This window comes from Dermacentor andersoni, chromosome 11 (assembly GCF_023375885.2).
Source record: "Dermacentor andersoni chromosome 11, qqDerAnde1_hic_scaffold, whole genome shotgun sequence".
Classification (NCBI taxonomy): Eukaryota; Metazoa; Arthropoda; class Arachnida; order Ixodida; family Ixodidae; genus Dermacentor; species Dermacentor andersoni.
The window spans coordinates 95,561,685-95,585,895 of NC_092824.1; the positions used below are offsets into that span (position 1 = coordinate 95,561,685).

Genomic DNA, 24,211 nt, shown 5'->3' on the forward strand with positions numbered 1-24,211 from the left:
CCTTCGTCAAATCATTATCTCAGTTGCTTTTGCGAAAAAGAAAACAAAACAGAAATAAGCTTTTCCAAATCAGCTAAAAACTTTTACAGCATAGGAACGTTGCTACATAACGTGTCAAAAGTTTTTGAACATTCGCCAAAAATGGCATTTCTTACTTTCGGCGGCAATACGCTTGCTTGAACATTAGTTTCTTCATCGTAGTCCGTATTCTCAAATTTATAGAATACTAGCAAGGTTTTGTACACATGCTCCACTCACTAGACGGGTATGCCGCGTTTCTCGTCAAGCCCGTCGTTGCTTTGCTCCACTGAGGTGTTGCCAGTTATGCTAAATGTTGCCGATTTGATAGCTTTAATGAATGTCGTTGTAGTCAATCACCTTAGACGATCTGATGAACAAATTTTAGCCCTACAGTGTGGTTTTGTTTAAGAGTCATGAAGCCGTAAATGTTACATTTAAATTTGTTGAAGATAGTCTTTTTTTCTTAAACCTTCGTTTATACTTTGGACGGCAAAGTTCAGGCTACGGCATTGTAAGCAGTTTGGTCGATTCCCTGCCAAACATTACCTTTTCTTGCGTTTTTTTTTTTCTATTTAGGCTGCAGTGCGTAAGTGTATCAAATATATTTCAGACAAAAGATCACGTGAAGTTCACAGCATTCAGCGTGCTAAGTAGAGAACTTATTCCAGGGGATCGAGGTTGAAAACAGTATGTCACCTTACGCGACTTGGTTCCCACGCACATAGAGGTTCGCATTTCTGAACTGGTAGTGGTTATTGCCTCTATGACGAGAATGTGAAGGTTGAAAGAACTGAAAAAAACTAACTTTGATTAACTCCTGTCTGTGGCAGGCCCCACTCACACCGACCAACACAGCACAACACAGATACCACTTTTTTTTATGTTCAAGGAAGTGCACCAACTTCGACAATCGCCGTCGACACTCCCGAGTCTTTTCCCTTGCGATGGCTGACGCACCCGCTAAAACTTAGCACTTGGAGTTTGTGACCCTTTTCTAACCTAACCCGTTGTCAAACGAGCGATGCCGTGCTTTAGGTCATGTGAAGCATCGTCACGCGCACTCACTAACACTCCACGACTGCTTTCGCCAGCGTCCCACAGTTTAGGTCACGCCCCTTTTACGACCCGAACTGCGTCTCGTCGCCAGCCTTGCAACACTAGTGGTCGTCTGAGTCCACGTGGCTCACTTCACTTAGACACAAGTCTCTCAAATTCTTGACACGTCCACCAACTGCTCCTTAACAACCCCTTCCCCCCCCCCCCCCCCATCGGCCCAGTGAAGTCTGGTGTAGCTAACATCCCGTAGATCCACCTGCCGACGTCATCCTTTTTTCACCAGCACCCAACTCCTCCTGCATCAACACACACCGCCACGACGAGGTCGTCACTCGGCTGGTCACGCTGTCGACGAGTGGCCTGCCATCGACCTGAGCACCTGGATGACGCGGGCCTTCTGCTTCCAGCGGGCCAGCGACTGCACGGGCAGCAGCGACAGCAGGACGAAGCAGCAGCAGACCGTGAAGATGCCGCACAGGTACTGGGTGTCGAACTCGCGCCTCAGGGCCAGCATGGCGGCCGCGACCACGCGTCCCACGCAGCGGGCGTAAGCCTCGTTCCGGGGCGACAGCATGGTGCAGTTCCTGAGCTTGCGCAGCGCGGCGCCCCACAGGCCGAGCGAGAAGTGGAAGGCCAGCATGGCCATGACGACGACCAGCACGGAGTCCGGGTAGACGGGCATGGCGGCCGCCGCGAAGAACATGCCCATGGCAGCCAGGAGGCACGACAGGGTCAGGATGTAGCGCGGCGTCGCCTGGATCATGCGGGTCACCCGGAAGAAGCAGCCGCCGAAGACGTGGAAAAAGCAATAGAGCGCGTACAGCAGGCCGACGTCCATGTTGGAAGGGTTGACCAGCGGGGCCCAGAAGGCCTCGACGATGGTGCTGCAGCACCACAGGGCGGCTTCCGAGGAGAGCACGGCGACGCTCACCACGCGGTCGGAACGGTACGGCTCCAGGAGGTCCTTGATGGGCTGAGGCTTCGGGGAGAGCCAGTGGAAGAAGAAGAGGGCGCCCAGCACGAAGGCCGCAGTGCGGAACAAGACGAAGCAGTCGAAGTAGATGACGTCGCAGAGCACGCTGCCGATGACTCCCGAGACGATGCCGATGAAGCCGATGCCGATCATGATGGCCAGGTCCGACGGCCTGGTGCGGGCAGTGAACTGACCCACGGCCAGCGGGAACAGAGTGAGCACGCTCACCTTCGCGAAGGTGAGGTGGGAAAATAAAAAATGCAAAAAAAAAAGATTATTGCAGGTTTTCATGGTCGTAAGACACGGATTTATCTCAAACATCTGCAGCCCATAGAACCCTCGTGCTGAAAGGACCGCTCGAATAACAGTCGGTTTAACAACCATAGAATAGCGCATGTCCATCAATCTCGTGTACAGGCCGGTAACTATTAGGGAAAACCACCTTTGGGGATTAAAGCGCTAATAGTAGATTAAGTATGGCAAAAAGCGACTGTAGACTAATCATGTATTGACTGGATATCACTTTAACGCGTAACATAGGGGACTTATTCCTCGACAAAGTAGGGGAGATTCCAAAGTCAGTTAGTATTGCATGCTGATGGGGTGCCTTTGAAGAGTGAATGACCGTGTACAACCCAATAAGACACAAGGAAAGCTCTCCTTGGCTTACATTTTATGTCACTGCCTTGCCGTCGCGGTACTGACCAGATCTCAAAATGCGACCCTGATGACTTTCAGTGAAGTATTTGGCAGCGCTATCACAACGCTCTTGGGGGCTCCAGAAGTGCAGTCCTTTACTGCTATCGTACTGCTCATGTACTGCTGTCGGCAGTGCTCTCTTCCCAGAACGTCTGAGGTCAACCATAGTTGCATGCAAAGCACCTGCTGGATAATGTCTGGCGCGACACTTGTGACGGCACAAGACAGGGCTGTACTGTTTTCTTGAGCGAGAGATAGCATTCGGTTGTCAACTCAAAGGAGATTTAACTTCCATGTTTATACTTGCCGTATTCTGGCTTTTCTCTTTCGACCTGACCCCGAACGCGTGATAGATCCGAAGACCTGAAAGATCGCGTCGTAAATATATCGGTGCAAAGTGAATATGTGTATACGTGGGAAATAAATCGACAGGCTGTCGACAGCGCTAGACTTGGGGAGTTTTAGCGCAGACAGGCGTATCCCAACAATGTGCGCACACTCGTTCAGCGGGTGTGGTGGCGCCCTCGAGCGCGCAGTTCTCATACCGTCGGCAGGCCGCACAACGCGACCCCTCAATCCGCTACAGAGCTGACCGAGCAGATCGTGAGGGCGGTACCCGCTTGACTTAGTCGTCGTTTTATCAGTCAAGCTGACGCCTGTCTCTCGTGTCACGGGAAAACGCGCTTATCGAAAAAAGAAAAAAAGAAAACGCGAAATAAATGCCCCCTCCCTGCAGTGGCCCCGTGCGTGAAATGTGAGCGGAGCGGACCGCGAGCGAGGTTCAGCCGAAACTGTACATTATGCGCTGTGCTTGTATTGGCTTTTCCGTGCTAAACATGAACGTAAATACGTACACTAAGCTAAACACTGCGTCGAGTTTGTCACACTTTTCGGAGCCGCATTTTGGGGCAGCCTAAGGGAGCCAGTTGTTGAAACTAGGAATACAAAGCGGCAGACAAGCTTCGGATGTCTTAATTTTATTCTACGGATAAAGAGCTGTGCCTCTCACGCCCTGATGGCCACCACTTGAGAAGTGCTGTGAGTAAAAGGGCTGTATCTACACTTTTAGTCGATGTATCTGAGACATCACCGTGGCGGGCTTTAAATGGTTCTCTCTTAGGACTCCTGAGATGTAATGCACAAGTGGACTGCACCAGAAGATGAGCTACTTTCATTTTCGCATTGTGGCAACCTTGAATGCAAAGTTGCCAATGAACATTGAAGGCCGACGTTAGAACACAAAAAAGTTATCAGCGGCAATGTGGACTGTCAAAAGCATTTACTAGTCCTCGGGCTTATCTTCTCCCCTCAAACACTACAAATAAATCTTCTTACACTTAAGTCTCTGCGATCTCTACTTCCCCTCCCAAGAACGCTATTTCTAACGCCAGTACGTGCATGCCATTCGTGACCTGAATATACCGTGAGAACACCGTCAAAGGAGAAATGCATGCAAGATGGATGACGGTTACTGTTGAGGAACCAGATGAACCGCAAAGTTTTCAGATTCGTTTTTAAATATCTATAAACCTTAGAGAGTAACCCCGTAGCACAATGTTGGTGGCACACGCACTGCAAAATCAGGAAGTGGGCTTTTTCAGAGTGATAGAAACCGGCGGGACGTAGCGTTGAACGGAGGAAAAAAAAAAGATAAACGTTGGCACAGGCCTGCGTTGCGGGGGTGAAGCAAACTCTGGAATATGACAGAGCGTGTCCGATACATCCGCTACATGCTAAAGTCTTTATATCTGGTGGTGCGAACTGCGTTTGAAATTGATAGCTGGGACCCACTAGTAACAGTGACTATACCTTGGTTAGACCGTTATGTTACCAACTCTCCCGCTACCAAGCGCAGTTATACCAAAGTAGCGAATACCGTGTGAAGTAAGTCGTGAGTACAACGACCATTTTCTTAAGAGTAAGCGTTTGGACAACTGGACTTGACATTGCAGTGGTAAGCCCCTTTGTTGTAATATTAGCTCCGAGCGGACGCATCTCGTGTTCAACCACTGCCTATCGTTTCGTTTCCATTTTCGTGCCTAACTATTTAAAGGCAAAGTATCCCTAACACAGGTTGCACTTACACTGTACACCTCAAAAATGGGCGTCCTTTCTTTTTAAAGTGTCACCGTTAAATGACAAAAACAGGGCCTCCAAGTACGTTGACGATGTAACCATTTCCTCAGGCTTGATATGGAAAATCTGCTTGTCTTTGGATTAACATAGACAAGGTTCAAGAAAGTTTGGCGAGTTGCCACTGCTGGTTCCCGGCTGACGCAGCGTCATGAATGTTGATGTCATTTCACGGCATTTGATAAGCAATGGCCGCTTCTCGTCATCTGCGACAAAACAATGACCTATGTCAAATTAGTGTCAGTTTTCTCGAAAGCTTACGCGGCAAATTATGATTGAACTCCCTCCGCACTGTTCCACCTGCATCTGACTTCATGCCCGGGTAAATATGTTAAGCAATCACTTCATAGGTAGCAGGCGCTCTCCAAATCCACGGCCCAGCTACGGCTTTTGTCTGGATAACAGAACCAGATCTCGAAGGTTATGCTTTTGCTGGCTGATGCCTACGGCGAAAACGATTCGGGAGCCGGAAACAAGTCATAGACTCCATGTTTTCGGCACTACATACACTGACAATGAGTGAAGGCAGTGAGCAATAAATGTATAAGGGGATTACAGGAGGTAGAGGGGCTACGGCCGAGATCTCCGTTCGCAGCCACCGCCGTAAAAGCAGGTCGCTCACCTTGGCCAAAAGCTTGGAGATCATTAGCGTTTCCAGCTCGTGGCTCTTCTTCATCATGCAGGACTGGATCAGGAGTGCCAGCAGGAGGGGCGCCGACAGCCTCCAGCCGACGCGCTTTGCCAGGGAACGTCCCCAGAGATCGGCGAGACAGCCTCCGAGAGCACCGACGGCGTAGATCAGCGCGATCGCCGGCTGCTCGAGCTTGTTGTAGTAGTAGAGCTTGTACTCGTACGGGTTCTGCAGACGATCCCCGAAGGCCAGCACGAAGTAGAAGATGACGGCATGCCACTGAGACAGAGCGGACGGTTGTTTCGTCGCCGCCGCGGTACTCGCAGACGACGTCATCGCGATGCCTGGCGGTGGCGTCACTTCCGGCTCGGCTTGTGGTTTCGGCGCGGCTCGGAATGGGCCCTGGCCGGTCCCAGATACGTCTTCGCCTACGTGAGAGGCGTGTGTTATGTTCCTCCTTCGAAAAGCAGATGCAAGGACGGCGCTAGATTTAATTTGTTGGGTGAGCAGACGATCATTCTTCTATTTCATTAAGGATACAGGAAGGCGCTTCATCACTTGGCACTCCATGGTGCTTGGAGGGGGTGCGTAGGGGGGCAGGAGGGAATATTGTGGGATCGCTTCCTCCCCGCCCTCCCCTTTTAGAGCCACCTTTGCGCAGATGATTCAAGTTCCGCCCGCACCTTGAGCGAATAGAGTCGGACGGATGTTGCATCTCAAGCCGTGCCTGAGATGCAACAGGCTCGATTCACCTTTTACGAAGACTCCGTTAGAAGAGTGCAGCTTCACCACGAGTTTCCATGGCATGTTTATTTAAGCATGGCGCCAAAACGACAATTACGAATTCGGGAAGTGTTCATGAGACTATCCAACCTCGTATTCAGAAGAGCCTACTCTAAACGGAGGAAGACGGCAAGCAACGGCAACTGCCGGCGGTTGGGCTTAGCTGGTGCGAACACTCGCATAGCCACAGGTGTCAGTGTCGCATTCCGGTCGTGTCCAGGTGCTGTCGTAACTTCAAAGCAGGTCGCGTTCGGACTGCAGAGTAGATTAAGCGAACTTGAGCGTGGATTAGAACGCAAATTTTGGGCGGCTTAGACGGACATATGTACGTGCACAGCGATTGAAAGGTGATAATCAGCCCGCATAGCGGTCGGCGTTTTCGGCGCCACCAGTGAGTGATCAGTGGCCGTTGAGGAACAAATTTACCTAAACATTCACAAGGTGTCGCAAAGACCGTATACGTCAAGATCATATATCAGATCGTGTACGAATGATCGCATACCAGAAGGTATCAGCTATGTGTCCCTGACGCCCAACGGTATCGCAATAGTGCAGGCCGTCATGTGTAATGATATCGCGTTTGGATCGCTGAGCACTGACGTTTATAGCATACAAGCGGAGACGTTCGTAGCATATAAGTGGAAACCTACCCCTGGCTATTGCCACTTACGTATTCCACCCTTATTACAGACACCTCGACAACGTGACAATTCGAGTCCGTGGTCTGTGCTCGGAGTCGCTCACCGGGCTACAAAGGCCTAGAAGAAACGAATAGAGGCGCGTTTGTGAAGAGGATTACTTTAAGACGAAGCAACTGCGAGAGCACAAGGTAGTTACATACTCTGGGACAGTGCTTGCATGTGTATGACAACATGCCTTGAGCGAAATGTTTCGCTCAAGGCATGACAGTAGTAGTAGCAGTTGAGGCAGCTAACGTACGTCTTGCGTTTGTACAAGGACAAGTCCACTTACCCCTCGAGATCAAAAATCAGGGAGGCATGAAAAAAAAAATGTTCGACAGTAGGAGGGTGGTTGATCAGACGCACCCTCTAACTTCTAAAATTCACTGGAAAAAATACATCAATGGCATTGCCCTCAGTATTAGCCTTAATATCGCCTGAACTCAAGTACAGCGGGAAAGCTGCGATGACTGCTTTAATCAAGGCGCCGACAAGGCCGCTGAGCGGGCGCGTTGAACCTGCTCAAACTTGTCTATTTGCCTCTACACCTTCCTCGTCCAGTAGCCCCATTCAGGGTCTAGCGTATGAATAAGCTAGACCAAAGAAAGATTCTCGCCTTCTGAGTATCGCCCTACGTTCTGAGAACGGCCTTTCCCTAGGTGTCGTAGGGAGATTTACGTTAGCACCAAATATACAGTGGTAGAATCGGCCGAGCACTAGGCGGGTGTTTGTTCCAACAAAAATAAAATAACACTTAACAAAAAAGGTGCAGTGCTGAAAACGTCCGGTGTAACTCGGTCGCACATTGCAGGGCACGGCCATACTGCGCGCACACTGCACTTCGAGGCTTCGAAATTCAAAACTGTATTGCCCCACAGCCCAGAGACAAGCCAATGACGTTAAGCGAGAATAGACTAGGCTAAGATTTTGCACTGTCTCTGCTGCGATAAAGTTTCGTTCTTGCTATCTAATCAGGCGCAAAAGCAAGCTAGCCATTGCTTAGGGGAGTTTGTGGTAAATTCCTAATAAATGCGACATGCAGATGTGTTGAGAGTGCGTTGCCCTTTATGGAAAAAAAAGGGGGGGGGGAGGCGAGGGGTTCTCACTAATTTCCGTGCACTGTCGCCAAGAAGCACGCTTTAACTTGCGCATGTTCAACGATCATTTTTGCTCGTGTACAGATAAGAAGATCATCATTGTACAATCCCGGCTCCTACGTTGCTATATGTTCGTAAATAGAAATAAAGATGTTAAATAAAAAAAGCTGAGTGCTCTTAGCTGTAGAAATGTTTAATGACGTGCTTTTATATTACGGTGCACTGCGAATTGAAATTCTGCCATCGTTGTGATACCATAGGAATCGGATGATTAGACGCTTTCAAAAAACTTTTTTTTTATGTCGCAGCTTCGACGCCCTCAGACACGCACGCGAAGTTTCAATGAAACGAAACATTTCAGAGCGTTGAAGACAGACAACAGAATTAAGGAAATAAAGGGAAATGTCTAGACGTTACCCATATGAGAATATGCGGCTTGCTACTCTGCACCGGGAAAACAACAGATCAAAAGGAAGGGCGGGAGTACACTATCGGGGCGAGCACAACACGTTGTGCGAGGAAGAAAGCTTTCTGGTTACTGCTGTTGGCAACTCGACAAAACCAAGGGCACCAACGAAAACCATCCTAAGGACGAAGTTTGCTTCTGTTTCTTCAATGCACCGGCGTCATGCAAAGGTCATCGCTGTAACAAGTTCGCTTCGACGCTCCGTGGTCTAATCCAAGCAGCATCGATAATTTTTTATCCCGTGAGCTTTGAGCATAATCCCAGTTCAACCGTTTCCCTCTCCGTCTCTATTGCAATATACTCGAGCAAACGCGGCGTATTTCGTCTTAAGTGTAGGTTGCAATGCCTGCGTGGATTAGGGCAACAACTTAGTCCGCCAAGCGCCCATATCGATGCCGGGATTTGCGTCAGCTCAATTTACAAAGTTTACGTATGTTCGTAGCCTTTACGAAACTTCACACCGTTGCAAACCTTGTTGTCGTGTGAAAGGTGCCGTGCTGAACCTTTCAGTCATCCTACATGAAACTGCTTGCTTGCTCTCACAAAGGCATTGTTGTAATGCTCATATCGTCAATTCACTGATTGATTGCCACAATTATTGGCTAACTTTTTATTCAGAGCCTCAAACGAAGATAGCGGGTGCACACTAGGCTTTTACTATTTTATATGAAACTTTCTGTGCTTGCCTTGCAATGGCATCCTTATGACATACATAGCGTATTTGATTGATCGATCGATTGATTGATTGATTAGCTGGTCGATTGGCTGATCTATAGGTTGTCTTTAACGTCCTAAACCAACCCAGGTGGTGAACGCCAAAGCTTTTGCTTTTCTTTAATGAATTTTGCGTGCTTTCCCAACAGAATTGTTTAACAAGCATACTGTAATTGATTGATTGATTGATTGATTGATTGATTGATTGATTGATTGATTGATTGATTGATTGATTGAATGATTGATTGATTGAACGTTTCAAGTCACTATGAGTGATGCCTTGGCCAAGGGCTGCGAATTAAGAACCACCTGGACATAATTAGCGAGCCCCCAATTGACGGCCGACGAGTGTCTCTGCGTCCAACCTCCTTCACAATGCGGTAACCGCGGGCCGGAGTCGATCCCACGACCTCTTGCTCACAGTCAAACGCCACAGGCACTGAGCCGCCGTCACGGCCAGGCTCTTTCAATGCCACGTCGTATTGAGTTAAACGTCGCGTTAAAAGCCATATACTGCTGCTGCAACTGTGGATATCGGCGCAGATACCTAAGTGCCCCCCACACAGCGTCGTACTACACCATCTGCACCCGAACCTGCACTTAGCGTTCGGCTCAGACTGCAGTGCAGACTTCACAGCGTGCGAACCACAGTCTGGCTACGGCGTCCAGACCGCGGCTCAGAATCGCCAAGCAGACGGCAGGTATCCTCCAACAGACGGCTAACGGAAACGAAGCAAGCTTAACTGTATTCCACGTTCGAATGCAGGCAGAGTGGGAAGAAAAGAAGACGCCGCGGTCACTTACCCGACGAGCTGCAATGGCGGTTCTGGCCGGCCACTTCTTTTTCCTTTATTTCCAAGCGCGAGAGGCGTGGAATGCCGCGCCTGTGCCCGTTACTTGGTTGGTTTCAAGTGAAATGGCGGTACCCACTACGGGCGGTATAGGCCAAGAATCTGGCAGTAGTCCTGCAGGCAGCATTGCGTTTACGGTTTGGGTGACCATTCGTTTTTCTGGAGCGCCAGCCCTTCTTTAGCCTAGCGTTCTCACTACTGCAAGTATATTCTGACTGAAGGACCCTTGTTCATCTCAATCTCCACGATTGTTTAATTGTGAGCGGGAGTAGAGGCTCTGTTCAGATCACAAATCCTCTTTCTTCCTTTTGCCCACGCCCCTCCCCGTTTCCTCCTAGCCAACCTTCCCCCGAATCATCGGCAATGGCTCCTTCATAGTCAAAGAGATGAATCTCGAAGGCTATGCTTTTTGAGTACTGGCACCGGAACAACGTATCAGCGCTCCGTTTTGAGCACCACATATTATTCACAAAAAGACATTGCACATAGCTCGAATGAGGTTGGTTGTTTAAACCGAACTGTTCCTGCTTTTTTTTCTCTCTCTCTCTCTTTTCTCGCATGCATTATTGTTCAAATTTGACACGTCGAAAAAGAACACTCAATTTCTCTGATATCATTAGTGTGTGCATGTATTCTTAAACGAAGAAAAATAACAATAAAGGCTACGCATACCAAAGCCTATGGCCGGCTAAATTAAGAAGACATACGTGAACTTAACTTGACTGTCTCGGAGGCAATGCTTAAAACTGCAGCGCTTAGTTTGTAGGAACAATAGCGCTGGCCGTCGCTCACGTAACGCGAGAGTCATTTCTTTGAGAAAACACAATGGATTTCATTCATAAATATGTTAGATTTACATAGTTTTCTTCGCAATGTCCCCTTAAGTCAATAAAATATTAGTTTAGGGATCATACCTCAGTATCATATGCATTCCGAGATCCAAAGTCGGTCGCACTCGCCTGTGTCTAAAGTAACTTGCACCTACGTTTTCCGGCGTCAACGAAGCATAAAAATGTTTTGGACAGTCGTGAGTACAAAGCTTTCAATTTTCTTTTGAAGCTATTGGAAAGTAATCAACTCATTATCGTCATAATTAACTATCATTGACTTGCACGCCACCTATCACAACACCAATGATACTCTGGCTGCGTTTTATCGTTACTGGGATTGCAATTTTATGGACACTCGTCGACGCCGTCGCTGCCATCGTGACGTCACAGTATCCGGCGCACTCGCAGCACGCGCGGGGCAATCTAGAACCAGAAGGTCTCCACACAGGCGCGTCAGACGGTAGAGTGTTAAAAAAAAAGAAAACGACGAAGCCAAGTGGACGCACGCTCGCTCTCCGACCAAGCAGCGAATTTCGTTATGCCTAAGTTCCCTGGTGTTTTGGTTTTAGAGCGAAAGCTCTTCTACGCCATGTCTCGCAACGTCATTCATCACGTCGCAATGACCTTGAGCCGCCGGAGTGCAAATGTGGCAGGTGTGACGTCGCGCCACGTGATCCGCTGCGGAGAGGCGTCGCTAGGCGCCGCAGCTGCGCTCGCGGCTGCGCTTACCACGTGACTAGGCGATGGCTAACGGCTGCTTCGTCGACGCGCTTAATTCCTCCATGAATGGTGCGTTGGCGCCCGCCGTCTGTGCGTGCTGTGCTTCAGCACAAGCGACAGGCCGAATCCAGTCATCCAGTAAATATAGCTAGACGGCAGGCTGAGAAATCTCAAGCAAAGGCTAAGTTTCCTGCTGAAACACCGGAGCAAAGGCAGGCCAGATTAGCACGTTATAGACAAGCTTACCAAACGCCGAAGCCTGTCAAGATCGAAGCTGCCGCAACCACCGCCGTCGTTCAGCAACACCAACAACAAGAATGAGAAGGAGACGAAGCCGCGGATACATGCAGTGGCACATACAACGAACGTTTCACGAACCACACCCTTCGGCTGCCGGCAAGCTCGACTGCGACGGCCAGGTTTCACGGCGACTTAATAGACAGCCAGTTCGGCAGCATCTGTAACGTGTGTGAAAGACTGTGGCAAACTTTAATGAAGCACCGTGTGCATAGTCCTTGCAAAACAAAGCCAAACAGACGTTTCGCTCGTGTTAACTAGGTTTACAAGAAATAACCCTCAGCCACCTGTTGGTCGTTTGCTTTTTTCTAGCCCTCTTGGTCTTTTGTTGGGTGATTTGTTTTTTTATTATGGCAAGTGTGGCCAGTCCCCTTCGCGGGTACGATACGTTTGCGGGCAAAATAACAGCAGCAGCAGCAGCAAGTCAGGGCAGCTCTCTGCCTACCGCTGCCGTCACGAACGTCGCGCGCACTTACACTGTCGTTCTCGCCGAGAAGTTGCGTGCATGCCACATCGGGTGTGCATTCCACTAGTCAGAGCGGAACGTACAGAAAACTTTAGGCCGTACAAACGCTGACGGATTTGCTTCCGTCTCACCTCGTGCGCCATCGAGGTGCGACGCCTACAACGCCGCTGGCGGCCCTTCTCGTCACGCCAACGTCGTGAGAAGCCTGGTAGCTGCCAGGGCGATGTTTCTGCTGCAGTTGCCACGCGCGCTACGTCACACCAATATGTCGAGCACGCCTAGACTAAGAAGACAAGGGGAGCATCCGTCCGAGGAGCAGCAGCACCACGCTAAGCACCGATATCCCTTCGGGCGAAACGACCCACTATCATTATTATCATCATCATCATCATTACCACATCCCAAAATTCGCATGCACACAAGAGCATGGCCGCGCCAGCTTTCCCTGCTCGGATAACTCCAAGAAACACTTAGGTTCTCGATTGACCTCTTGAAACGCGCACCCCAGGATATGGAAAGGCCAATTCTCCTTCCATGCCAGCGTGTCAACCACGATTACTTGATTTCAGCTTCCTCGTAGGTTGGGGCTCTTAAAATTCTTGACATGTCTGTCGCGGCACGATTAAACAAATGAACGATACAGCCAAGAGGAGTCGAAGCGGAACGCTCCTCTTTATATATATGCGCTTCTGGTTTCCTCGCCTTGTCTCCCACCTTTCTTTGACAGCGAGAGTCGCAGTCAATATGTCTACTTGTAACTTTCCTACGTAAACGTCTTTTTTTTCTCTTTGCGTGCTGCATCTTTTATAAAGGAACGTTGCTTCAAGCGACGAGTGAACAATGAACTTGGCTCGTAAGTGCTTTATTTCGACAGCGACGACGAAGGAAAATGGAGTCTGCTGGCCCTGCGCTTCGTTTGCGAACGTTTCAGCTGTCGCACCGCGCCTAAAGTTGTAACAAAAGGTTCTCTCTCGGCGCCTTAAATGGACGTTTATTTCTTTTTCTCGTCCGATCAGACGCAAAGGACGGTCTGATCGATGCGAGGTCCCTGACACGAGCGGCTCGCGTTTCATTGTTTTCGCATGCGAGGGCGTTTGGCCTTTTGTTCGCGACCACGTCAAGTTTCGTGTGCCTATATTCTTTTGTTTACCTTTCTGGAAAGTCGCGATCCCCCGTCAACGTCGACCCGTGGGGGTGCGTCTAAGCATTAAAGCCACGAGCACCAACTATTGGCCGGGGGGGGCCAAGTATACTAAATTAACTTCAGTGAGCTGTCAGGGAAAAGACGTGAGGTTATTAGAAGAAGGAAGTTGCGGTTGCGCGGATTGAAATAAAAGACAGGGTCAACGTACCCCAAGGCGCTACAATTGATTTGTTTACGCCAGAGGGGATGTCACGAAACGCGAAATGCAAGAGCACTCCGTCGTTTCGGGGGTGCTGGCGCGGCTCTGCTGCCGAAAGTAGTGCCATCAACATCAAGAGACACAAGTAAGGCAGTACGGCGCAACATCAAGAGACGCAAATAAGGCAGCACGGCGCAACATCAAGTACGGCGCAACATCGAGAGACACAAATAAGGCAGTAGATATTACAGAACAAACACGGACGTCTAATAATCGTGTTGGAATCAGAAAGACGCAGGACATGCGATTGAAAGAAGTTGAAATGCGTAGAACAGATATTCGGTGGCCTGATATATTAAGACTGCGCCGCTGAGCTGGAGGTCGCGGGTTCGATCCAGACCCCAGAGGACGCATTTCAAAGGAGCCGAAATGCAACAACGCTCGCGTACAGCGCATTGGCAGCACGTTAAAGAACACCGGGCAGTCCAAATTATACCGAAGTGCCTCAATAGCTCGTGTTCCGTAATTAGGTTGTGGTGTTTCCAAATAAAGCTCAAAATTTAATCATTTATTAGATTAACAGAGTTTCTTTTATTTACGATACTGTCGGCCATGAGACCGTTAAAGAGTGGACTTTAAGGCAACGCGAATGCAAAACTAGGTGTTACAACAATACCAAGTTGTCAACCATACAAACTAGGTGTTATATTAGAAAATTACATCGATGAAGTGTCATTCATAGGAAACGGGCAAAATTCATAATGGGGAGCCGAGGGAACTAAAACCCAGTCGAGAATGGCAGAGTGACAGGCCTTGCGATAAGATTAGGAATTGTGCAGCGTAAGGGCGCGCACACGGTCCCGCGTAGCGCGGGCGCGCGTTGCGCTACTCCGACGCGGAGTGGACGCTTCCATGGTCTATAGCACCACCGCGCAACCAGCGTGATTGGCGTCGTTAGGCGCGCGTTGGCATGGCCAGCGCGGGAATAGAGCATGTCCTATCTCACACCGGAGCCGCTGGTCTGCAGGCTGCATGGCGCGCTAGTTTAAGTTTGCATGAAGTTTTAATGAAGTTTCAATAAAGTTTCAAAGAAGTTTCAACCAAGTTTGAAGAAAATTTCAATGAAGTTTCAATGAAGTTTGAAGGAATCTTGCATTAAGCTTAAATCAAAGTTTGAATGAAGTTTGAATAAAGTTTGAATAAAGTTTGAAGTTTGCTGAAGTTTGAACGAAGTTTGAACGAAGTTTGAAGGAAGTTTGCGCGCCTTTGCCAAACGAAAAAAGAAGCCCTCACAAGACGCGAACTTGTGCGAATGCGCTGCGGTAGCAGCAGATCACCACGGTGTTGCGGGTCACGATGAACGCGCCATACTATACAGGGTGCAAATTTTTGGCGATCCTTGCGTCTCCGGCGTAACGTATCCGACTTAGCCGGGCACTGCCAGGCACGCCGGCAACGCCGGACTACACCCGCACCCTTCACGACGCCAATCGCCGGAAGACAGCGGTGCCGAAGACCTAAATAAGCTGATGGTGATAAATACCATTACAGACACTGGTGGCCTTGTGAGAAACGTGTTTCGCGTTTATTTAAGATATGTTTGAGGTTGGCACGTTTTCTTCCTTTTTTTCGTTATGCATACTTTTTTATTAGATTATAAATAACTGCCGCGCCCACCAAACTTGCTCTGATCATTATGGGGAGGTTTTTTTTTTCTTTTTGAGATATACGATACTTTACGTGTTCATTTGCTATAGCTCGGGGAACAAAGTTGGCGTCATAGTATTTTAAATGTTTCATAAATCATACTGTTATCAAGCGCATCCCATTCATAGACACAATCGCTGATTTGAACAAGTTCCATAGGCAACAATACAAATATCAGTGCATGTAGTCGATTTCGGTTTCTGAAAATCACAAAAAAAAAACTAAAAAAAAAACGATATAGATAGGAGAACTCCTGTTAAATATGCGAGTGAGCACCTATAAGAGGGAAGAATACAAATATTGTTCGTAATTTCAATAAATATTCAGATCGGGAAAAGAAGTGCACCACGCATTAAATCTCGCTTCTAATAAAAGTATCAGGTTTAAAAAGAAATAACAAAACAGGAAAGCAGGTAACTCTGATATTGAGAAAACACTATAAAAGCAAATGATCATCATAACCTGCTCCAAGTTCCCGCTGGACAAGGCAAATGCAGCCTGTCACCGGCTAGGCGTCATCGACCTGGAGATTCATAAACAGCAATGAAGCTTCCTTTTTGGGAACCAGAACGTTGGCTTTTCCTTTTTATTAGTGCTTATGTGGCGGTGCACGCTTTACAGGCTTTTCCCCCACACACATTGCGATCGTCTTTCTTGGTCGCGGACTGTTTTTAATGCGATTGGCATTCGTTGTCTACAATGGGCATTTTGAATCCATCCATCCATCCATCCGCCCGTCCATTCATCCACCCGTCCATCCATCCATCCATCCATCCATCCATCCATCCATCCATCCGTCCGTCCGTCCGTCCGTCCGTCCGTCCGTCCGTCCGTCCGTCCGTCCATCCGTCCATCCATCCATCCATCCATCCATCCATCCATCCATCCATCCATCCATCCATCCATCCATCCATCCATGATGTGATCCTTTCTGTAACTGGATATTATCAGGACATTCCTAACATGAATGACCAAATATGACACGACATGAAGACATGAGTGATAAACACGTAGGTCATGGCATACAGGCAAGATACGGGGCTCTTCGACACCTCGTGACACATTAGTGCGTGAGTGAAGAAACTTCATTGCATTCCGATGGGGGGGCGGGGGGGGGGTGGATGCGAAAACGCCCCGCTTGCTTAGATTTGGGTGCATGTTAAAGAAACCCAGGTGGTCCAAATTATTCCGGAGTCCCCCACTACAGCGTGCGTCATAATCAGATCGTGCTTATGGCACGTAAAACCCCATAATTATTTTTTTTCGTAATGCAGCGTAAAAGATAAATGCTTTCCGAATCCTTTCTACGAAGTTTGTAAATCAAGTTGAACCATACCTTCGCGCTGAAACAGCAACCATCTAAGATAACAAACGTTGTAGCGATACACTAGCCAGCGTCATCTGTTAAGGCATTCGTGTTTCAATTCCCACTACACTCATTCTACATCAGAACTCAGAAATCATTTGTAATCTGGTAACTTACTCCCTCTATAATGTATTTGGTCTTGGGGGTTCTATAAAACTTGGACGGTTAACGACGCTTTTTAAAGCTTCAGGGAATAAAAATGAAAAAAAAAAGCATTCTGTGAAGGTAGATTTCAGCGCTAACATTAAAGGGTTTAAAAAAGAAACGTCCCACAAGGAAAGCGCTACGTCGAGTGTTTGCAAAGGAAAAAAATGAAATCTAGGACGTTCAAGTTAGAAGGATGTCATTATTTTGTTTCTACGTATAATCGATGATCCATTTTCTCAAGGAGATCCGATGCAGCGTTTCGGGCTATCGTCTTAGTTCCCTTATTCATTCATGCGGTTTTCCAGAAATGAGATCTGCGGCACTAAATGAGGGGAGAGAGAGAAAAAAAGACATCCCTAAAATGTAAGCGCGCAAAATTCTTGGAAAACTAAAATCAAACGAAGTAGTAATTTTTTTCTTAATCTCCTTCGTTCCAGCCTCGTGGTAAACTTTCGAGATATGGTGTATGCACACCCTGTCCTCCGAAAAAAAAACATAACTAAAATGAAGATGAAAAAAAGAAATTCCTTATGTCCCGAGAAAAGCAATTTTCGTCCTTCTTAGCCAGACGTATCATCTTGAGGTCATTTTAAGTCGTATTCTCCTCTTTCTCTTCTTCTGTTGTTCTCTCTCTAAGCTACATCCTGCATTCACTTCTCCCGAGTAACAGAACGGCAAAAAAGAAGCTTCGACACGCGTGCATACCAGAAAACACACACGCGCGCGCGAATTTCATTTTATTATTAGGAAATGCACCTCGGAAGAAATAAACCCAACGCGAATGAAATGCCGCGCCAGTCTCATCGTCACTCGCCTTCCTCTGCTGGTCCAAGGCTGGATTGCTTTTCTTTTTTTTTTTTTTGCTCTGTATCCGTCTCCAGCTCAACGTTCGGGTGAGAACTAGCTTTCTTTTTTTCTTTCTTTCTTTCTGTTTCCGAGAATAGTTTGCCCCCACGGCCCTCTACAAAGGGCAAAGGTCGAGTGATGCTCGACTTGAATGACGACTGACGCTCGATAGTGAAACGCCGGGATCGCTGATTTGTAGCGGCCGTGTACAGTCGGCCGCGCAAGTTTACCGACCAGAGGTTCTGAGAAATCGTTGATGTGTGCAAGCAGTTTGCGACGTTGTCCAGTAAAACCGAAAAACACACACACACACACACTAATGGTACGTTCCTGCTGGTCTTACTAGAGAGCTCTATCGTGTTCTCGCAGTGCGTTTTACATTCGGGCGGTTTATTCGGAGCGCCGCGCTTCTGTGTCACAGTGCTCGGAGGCGCTTCCACCTTCGACTCGAGAGCGCGACTCCGAGATCCGAGAGAACCTCGATCACGTGACTGCTCCGATTGTTCTGGGAGAAGCTGGCACGTTTGGCTGGGCCGTGCTGTCTCGCGGCTGCGATCTCGAGAGGGCTGGAGTTGGAGTTGAAATCGAGTTGGAGGGATCCTTGCACAAGTCGGGCGTCTCACGAGTACCTTGTCTTCAGCATTGTAATTTGTCGGGAGTGTTGGCAAACTGACTTGGAAAGCATATTTAGCGCCAGCTAACAAGGACAGAAGGGAAACGCCACCACAATGCGCTAATCTCGACTACTTGATTTAGTCGATTTTTCTTGACAACTGATGTTCGTTGTGTTCATAGCTGTAACCGGGAAGCCTGCGAATGTGAACACCCCTGGAGAAATATTCTGCTTTTCTCGTCTCCCGAGCTCCCTAAAACTTCTGGGGCCGACTGTGCGCTGACGTTTGCTGCTGACGGGATCCACATTGGTCGCGGCTTCGGCGGTGGGCTGGCGAAGATAGCTAATCCGGTGAAACCAACATAATGAGAGGAAAACAATTTTTGCTCGAACATATTGCCGTCGCGGCGGACGCGAGAAACTGAGCGACACGTAACAGTGCCCAGCATGAATCAGGTTGAACAACTTCTTATTGCTACATTCAGATTACAAATGATGATTGCGCAAAAGCGAGCAGCTTTCGGCTACAGAAATACGCAGTACGTTGCGACGAATTTTGAGTGTAGACCCCGAAGGAGAGGCATAAGTCGCAATTCCTTGATATATGCGCACGCAGCAATGAGGATCTTTAGCTTGGGATGGACTCTCATTTGCATATTCAAGCACCCGTGAAACGCAGAATTAGTGCCGTGATTGTGCAAACGCTGAAAAGATTTGAAGAATATTCGTTGCACTAAACACACACGCGTGCACGCACGCACACGCACGCACGCACAAAGACCTCCAATTGCAGTGCATGTCGAGAAAAGCGCTTTCATATGGACTTTGGGGCAGCTTACAAAAATTCCAAAAGCGCACCCTTAACATCAACAGCGAGAGTTCTTAACGCTGACGACGGCTGTTCCTTTGTTTCTTTTTTTTTCTTTATATTTTATTTTAGACGTAGAAAAAAGAAGAAAAGCCTCTCTACGGCTGGCTGTAACCGAAGTTTCAAATGCACTACTCAGGCCAAAATAACGAAGAAAAACAATCCCCAACGCGCGCTGTACTAGCCGACAACTTTCTATGGAATTGCAGGACATGCTACGGAGGCACAGTGCGAGCAAGTATAAGAGCGCTCCTCAAAAACAGTGCAAATCCGCGTTATTTTTAAGCTATTGAAAGTGAATACATCAACGTCCTATTTCCGAGGGCAAAATAAGACGAAGTTTACCACCAAGTGGTAACTTCGACTTCGTTATAGGCTTTTCTCTTCTGCATTCGAGCGCAAATGCGAAACGGTCTCAAGTGGAAGCCATCCCCTTCGTTGCTAGCAAAAGTAGTGCGAGGGTACGGACGCACAAACACAATTTGCAAGCAGTGGCGGCAATGGCGGCGTGGTTGTGATCATGGTCGACTGTGCCAAGACTGAATGACTATGCACACTGCAATGTAGGTAGGATGACATCAACCACGACGGCGATTGTTGACGTGTTCCATTCCCGGCCAACATTGAAAACAGTCTAGTTTGAGCGCAAGGAAGACATCTTCGAGCCAGTGTATAATGAAGCGCATTTAGAATACGTCTCCGCGACTTGATGCCACCTGGCGTCGACGAGATGTAGCTATTAAAGTCACATAATATCCCTGTTGTGCGTATTGTTGTTGTTGTTGTTGTGCTCCCTTGTCTCTGTTTGCAGACTATCGAGAGAATTCAATACTCCATCGTATTGATGAAGCAGCGTATTTTAAACTGACACGTTCACGCGCTCATGGCAGAGGACATACACATGCGCTGGTTTGCAACAGTCCAGCGCGTGAACGTGCTAGTTTTAAGTGAGAAGCTCCATTGATATCATGGTGCCCCAATCAACCCATCGGCATCTATTAAGCAAATTCTCCTACGTCATTCCACAAGTTGTGCACAACAATCCGTCTTCCTCAAGTCGAATGTGCGTCGGTCGTCTGGAATGGCATTTCTGTATCAGTGACATTGCAGATTGGGTCCAGAAAATGTTTCTAAGCATATATCATCACCGCTTTGCTAGCACGGACACTGGGCCTTCTTCTAGCGCTGTCGGATTATTATTCATTGTCTTTACTTCGCTGCCGACGTAATGGCGCTGACCTTCTGTTTCTTTCCATACTCATTCGCGGTATCCTCACCTGCCCCGAACTCCTCAGTTACCCAGATATCCTCAAATATCCAGATATCCTCAGATACCCAGAGAACGTAGACATTTCCGTGTTCCTGCCTGTCGTCACCGACACTCGAGTGTCCACAGAATATTGAGTCTCTATAACGCGTATTTTCATGATCATGATATATTTTTTTTGTAATTCGCTATGATTGTTCTTTTCCAAGGTTTGCGTTGTTGTGTCATGGTTTCACATAATATTCAACTGCGCTTCTCCTCCCTTTTCTTTTATATTCGCCTTGCGCCTTGCCGTATGCCGACCCTTATTTTCAAGATTGCTTTTCTATTCATTGTTTCGTTTCTAATTATATTCCCCTGCTGCCTTTTTTAAAATGTATCCGTGCGCCTGCAGTCAAACCTCATGGTTGTTCCTGGGCACGGTAAATAAGTTATTAATTGATTTATTATTTAATTTCCTGTGTTTTGTACAAATGTAGATAATCAAGTCCTGCGACTAACTCCATTTTACGCTCGCCTCGTTTTCCGTTTCCCTATTTGTTTCTTTATCTCGCGTTGTTTTATCTATAACATTTGTGTTCTCTGTACATTTTGTCTCACGTAATACTCTTTAGGTGCGCCAGTACCAAGGCTCCCTAGCTGATCCTGCGTATTATAATAAACATTGCCTTGACTGATTGATTCATTTCTTGATTGCTTTTATGCAAACATATATAAACACTATGAAGGAGATAAAAAAATTATACAAAGCCCAAATTAGCACTTTAAGAAAACTGTACATCACACAGCGGGCATAGGCATTACAGACGAGAGTCTAGTCTCGTGATTGACAATGCTAGCACACCTTTGTAAGTGTCATATCGAGTTGGAGCACGACGTTTCGGAAACAAAAAACCTTCAACAACAGCAAAAAAAAAAAGAAAGGGAGAGAGAGAGAAAGAAAGAAAGAAAGAAAGAAAGAAAGAATGCAACATAGCTTACAATAAGTGCATACTACGTTTTCCTGCGCCCTAGCGACCTTCCCGTTGAGTTTCTAAGCATTCTCCTCAGCCGCCACCTTGCGAAGCCAGCTAAGTAGCCTGCATCGTTTTATTTTTTCTTCGATACCGTCTTCGCGAAGCTGTCGCTTTTTTGCCGGCTTTGTCAGAATGGGAACGAAGGCTTACGCATAAGATGCTCGCTGCCCGCTTAGCCGTCTATTAAACGGCCCACTGCGAGTACTAGAGCACAGCCTATTAACGATGATGCACTTGGAACGATGACAACGACACAACAGCGACAACGGTGTTGGAATCGCACCGCTGGCACGAGTTGATGGGGGTCTCGGTGCTGACGCCCGATATTGCCAATGGGTCGCAAGCCCCAAGGGTAGCGTTGGCCTGGCGGCCTGGGGCACTGGAAGCATCCGAAGGTCCCGGCAAAGCAAGAGAAGACTGGTAACAGAACAACTGGTTTATTCTAACATAGCAAAAGAGTGGCCGGTCAGGTCGACCGGAGTGGAGAGACGGGAGAGCACGTAACTCAACAGTACAAATCGGAGCCTCTGCTCTGGCGTCCGGGGGCAGCTGCTCTTATACCCTCGGCGTCGCGGTCCAAAAGGGAAGGAGGGAAGGTCACGGGATGAAGGTCACGGGACGGCGCAGCAGGAGCCCACGACGGCGCGAGCGGTTGAGCCGAGAGACCTGCTGGACCGAGTGTAGTGACGCATCGCCAACCGCCCACACGACGGCGCGAACTGTTGAGCCGAGAGACCTCCAGGCTCCTCATTCGGGGAACTCCGCTCCCCGGCTGCCGCGCTTTGACAAGCGAGGGCACACACACACACACGCACACACGAAGACACGTGGCACTGAAACACGCCTGGACACGCTTGGCGGGTAGGCGTCGCGGCGGCGTCGGACGGGCCAAAATGTCCGCCGCTTTGAACAAAGCCCCGGCGTCCGTTGCATCCGCGCCGGCATTACCGCGCGTTGTAGGCGAAACGTAACAGACCGCCCCGCCGGGGGAAGGAGATCCCGATGGTCAGGGGACTGCATCCGCTGTCCGGAGGGATGTCGCTCGATGATGCTCATAACCGAAGTTGGGCGTCCCTGGGCGTTTCTTGAGCGCAGCGCACAGAGAAGGCCTCGTTCTCACGTTCAGGTGCACACAGGACACTGCAAAGTGACTTCGGGAGAGTTGACATTTTTGTTCTCGTTTCCGGCAAGCGTTAGAACCACGCCAAAAGTCAACCGCTCAGTCAGCAAGCACGGCACAACCCTCACTAAGCCCTGCCAGGCTCTTTCCCCTTTTATACTGCTGCCTAGTTCCTTACAGTAGTTTAGCAGCACTCAGAACGCGTCCACAAATCGGAAAAATTGCACTAAAAAGCACATCATCACTTTGAAACACTACACAAAAGCAATAGGTTAAAAAAAAAATCCTGCCTCAGGAAGAAAAACATCAGTAACAAGCAATTTTGAGGCTGATTCCCACGTTAGGGGCTTCGACTTAAGCCATCGGCGTTACCGTTGAGACTCCCCTTTTTGTAACGCACCTCAAAGGAATATTGTTGCAAAGCGAGGCTCCAGCGCAGGAGGCGGCCATTTTTGGGAGAGATGGTCTGCAGCCATTGGAGAGGGCAGTGATCCGTTTCAATGATAAACCTCGAGCCAGCTAGGTAACATGACAATTTCTGAACGGCCCACACGATACACGCACACTCTTTCTCGGTGGCGCTATACGCCTGCTCCCGACTCGTCAGCTTACGACTAGCATACAGGACGGGGTGTTCTACTTCTCCATTTTCCCGTTGGCACAGTACAACGCCCATGCCTCGCTCACTAGCATCACACTGAACAACGAACCCTTTTGTGTAGTCGGGCGATCGTAGCACCGGCTGGCTTGTTAGGGCGCTCTTTAGGGCGCTAAAAGCCCTTTCCTTCGTCTCCTCCCAGACGACTGTTTGCGGCTCTGTCTTTCTTAGAGCATCCGTCAAGGGAGCCGCGATATCAGAGTACCTGGGGATGTACCTCTGATAGTAGCCGGCGACACCTAAGAACGACCGAATATCGGTCTTCGTGCGCGGTCGCGGGAAGTCTCGCACAGCGGCCACCTTTATTTCAGAGGGGCGGCGACGACCCCGACCAATCACGTGTCCGAGGTAGACAACCTCGGCCTGTGCTAACTGGCACTTGGGAGCCTTGACTGTCAAGCCCGCATCGCGCAGGCGGGTTAGCACTGCCCGCAAGTGCGCCATATGTTCCGGCCAGGATGCGGAGAATATCGCTACGTCGTCTAGATACGGTAAAGCGAATTCTTGCTGTCCCCGCAACACTTTATCCATGAGGCTTGAAAAGCAGTATGGCGCGTTCTTCAAACCAAAACTCAAAACTTTAGGACGGAATGTCCCCATTGGTGAAATGAACGCCGCATACCTACTAGCCTCTTCTGTAAGTGGAACCTGCCAATAACCCCTGACAAGATCTAGGGTGGAAATAAACTGAGCGCTACTCACTCTCTCAAGGCGCTCCTCGATGTTAGGGATCGGATAAATTTGATCCTTAGTGATGGAATTAAGCCTGCGGTAGTCGACGCAAGGACGAGGTTCCTTGCCCGGTACCTCAACTAAAATCAAAGGGGAGGTATAATCACTCTC

The 24,211-nt window shown here is 48.5% G+C and overlaps 1 protein-coding gene across 1 annotated transcript; it reads right to left on the reverse strand.

Moving 5' to 3' along the window:
- Nucleotides 1-1,272: 1,272 nt before the first annotated feature.
- Nucleotides 1,273-10,140, reverse strand: LOC126539096 (molybdate-anion transporter-like). Its single transcript, XM_050185821.3, has 3 exons — nt 10,058-10,140; nt 5,505-5,941; nt 1,273-2,278 (listed from the first exon to the last, which is right to left on the reverse strand). Exons 2-3 carry the CDS (start codon nt 5,847-5,849, stop codon nt 1,418-1,420), a joined length of 1,206 nt encoding a protein of 401 aa, XP_050041778.1. The 5' UTR covers nt 5,850-5,941; nt 10,058-10,140; the 3' UTR covers nt 1,273-1,417.
- Nucleotides 10,141-24,211: the final 14,071 nt, after the last annotated feature.

Coding starts and splice junctions, on each gene's coding strand:
- LOC126539096 (XM_050185821.3), bottom strand. CDS start 5,849: ATGACGTCGTCTGCGAGTACCGCGGCGGCGACGAAACAACCGTCCGCT. Junction 2,279..5,504: donor TCTCCAAGCTTTTGGCCAAG/GTGAGCGACCTG, acceptor ACCTTCGCGAAG/GTGAGCGTGCTCACTCTGTT.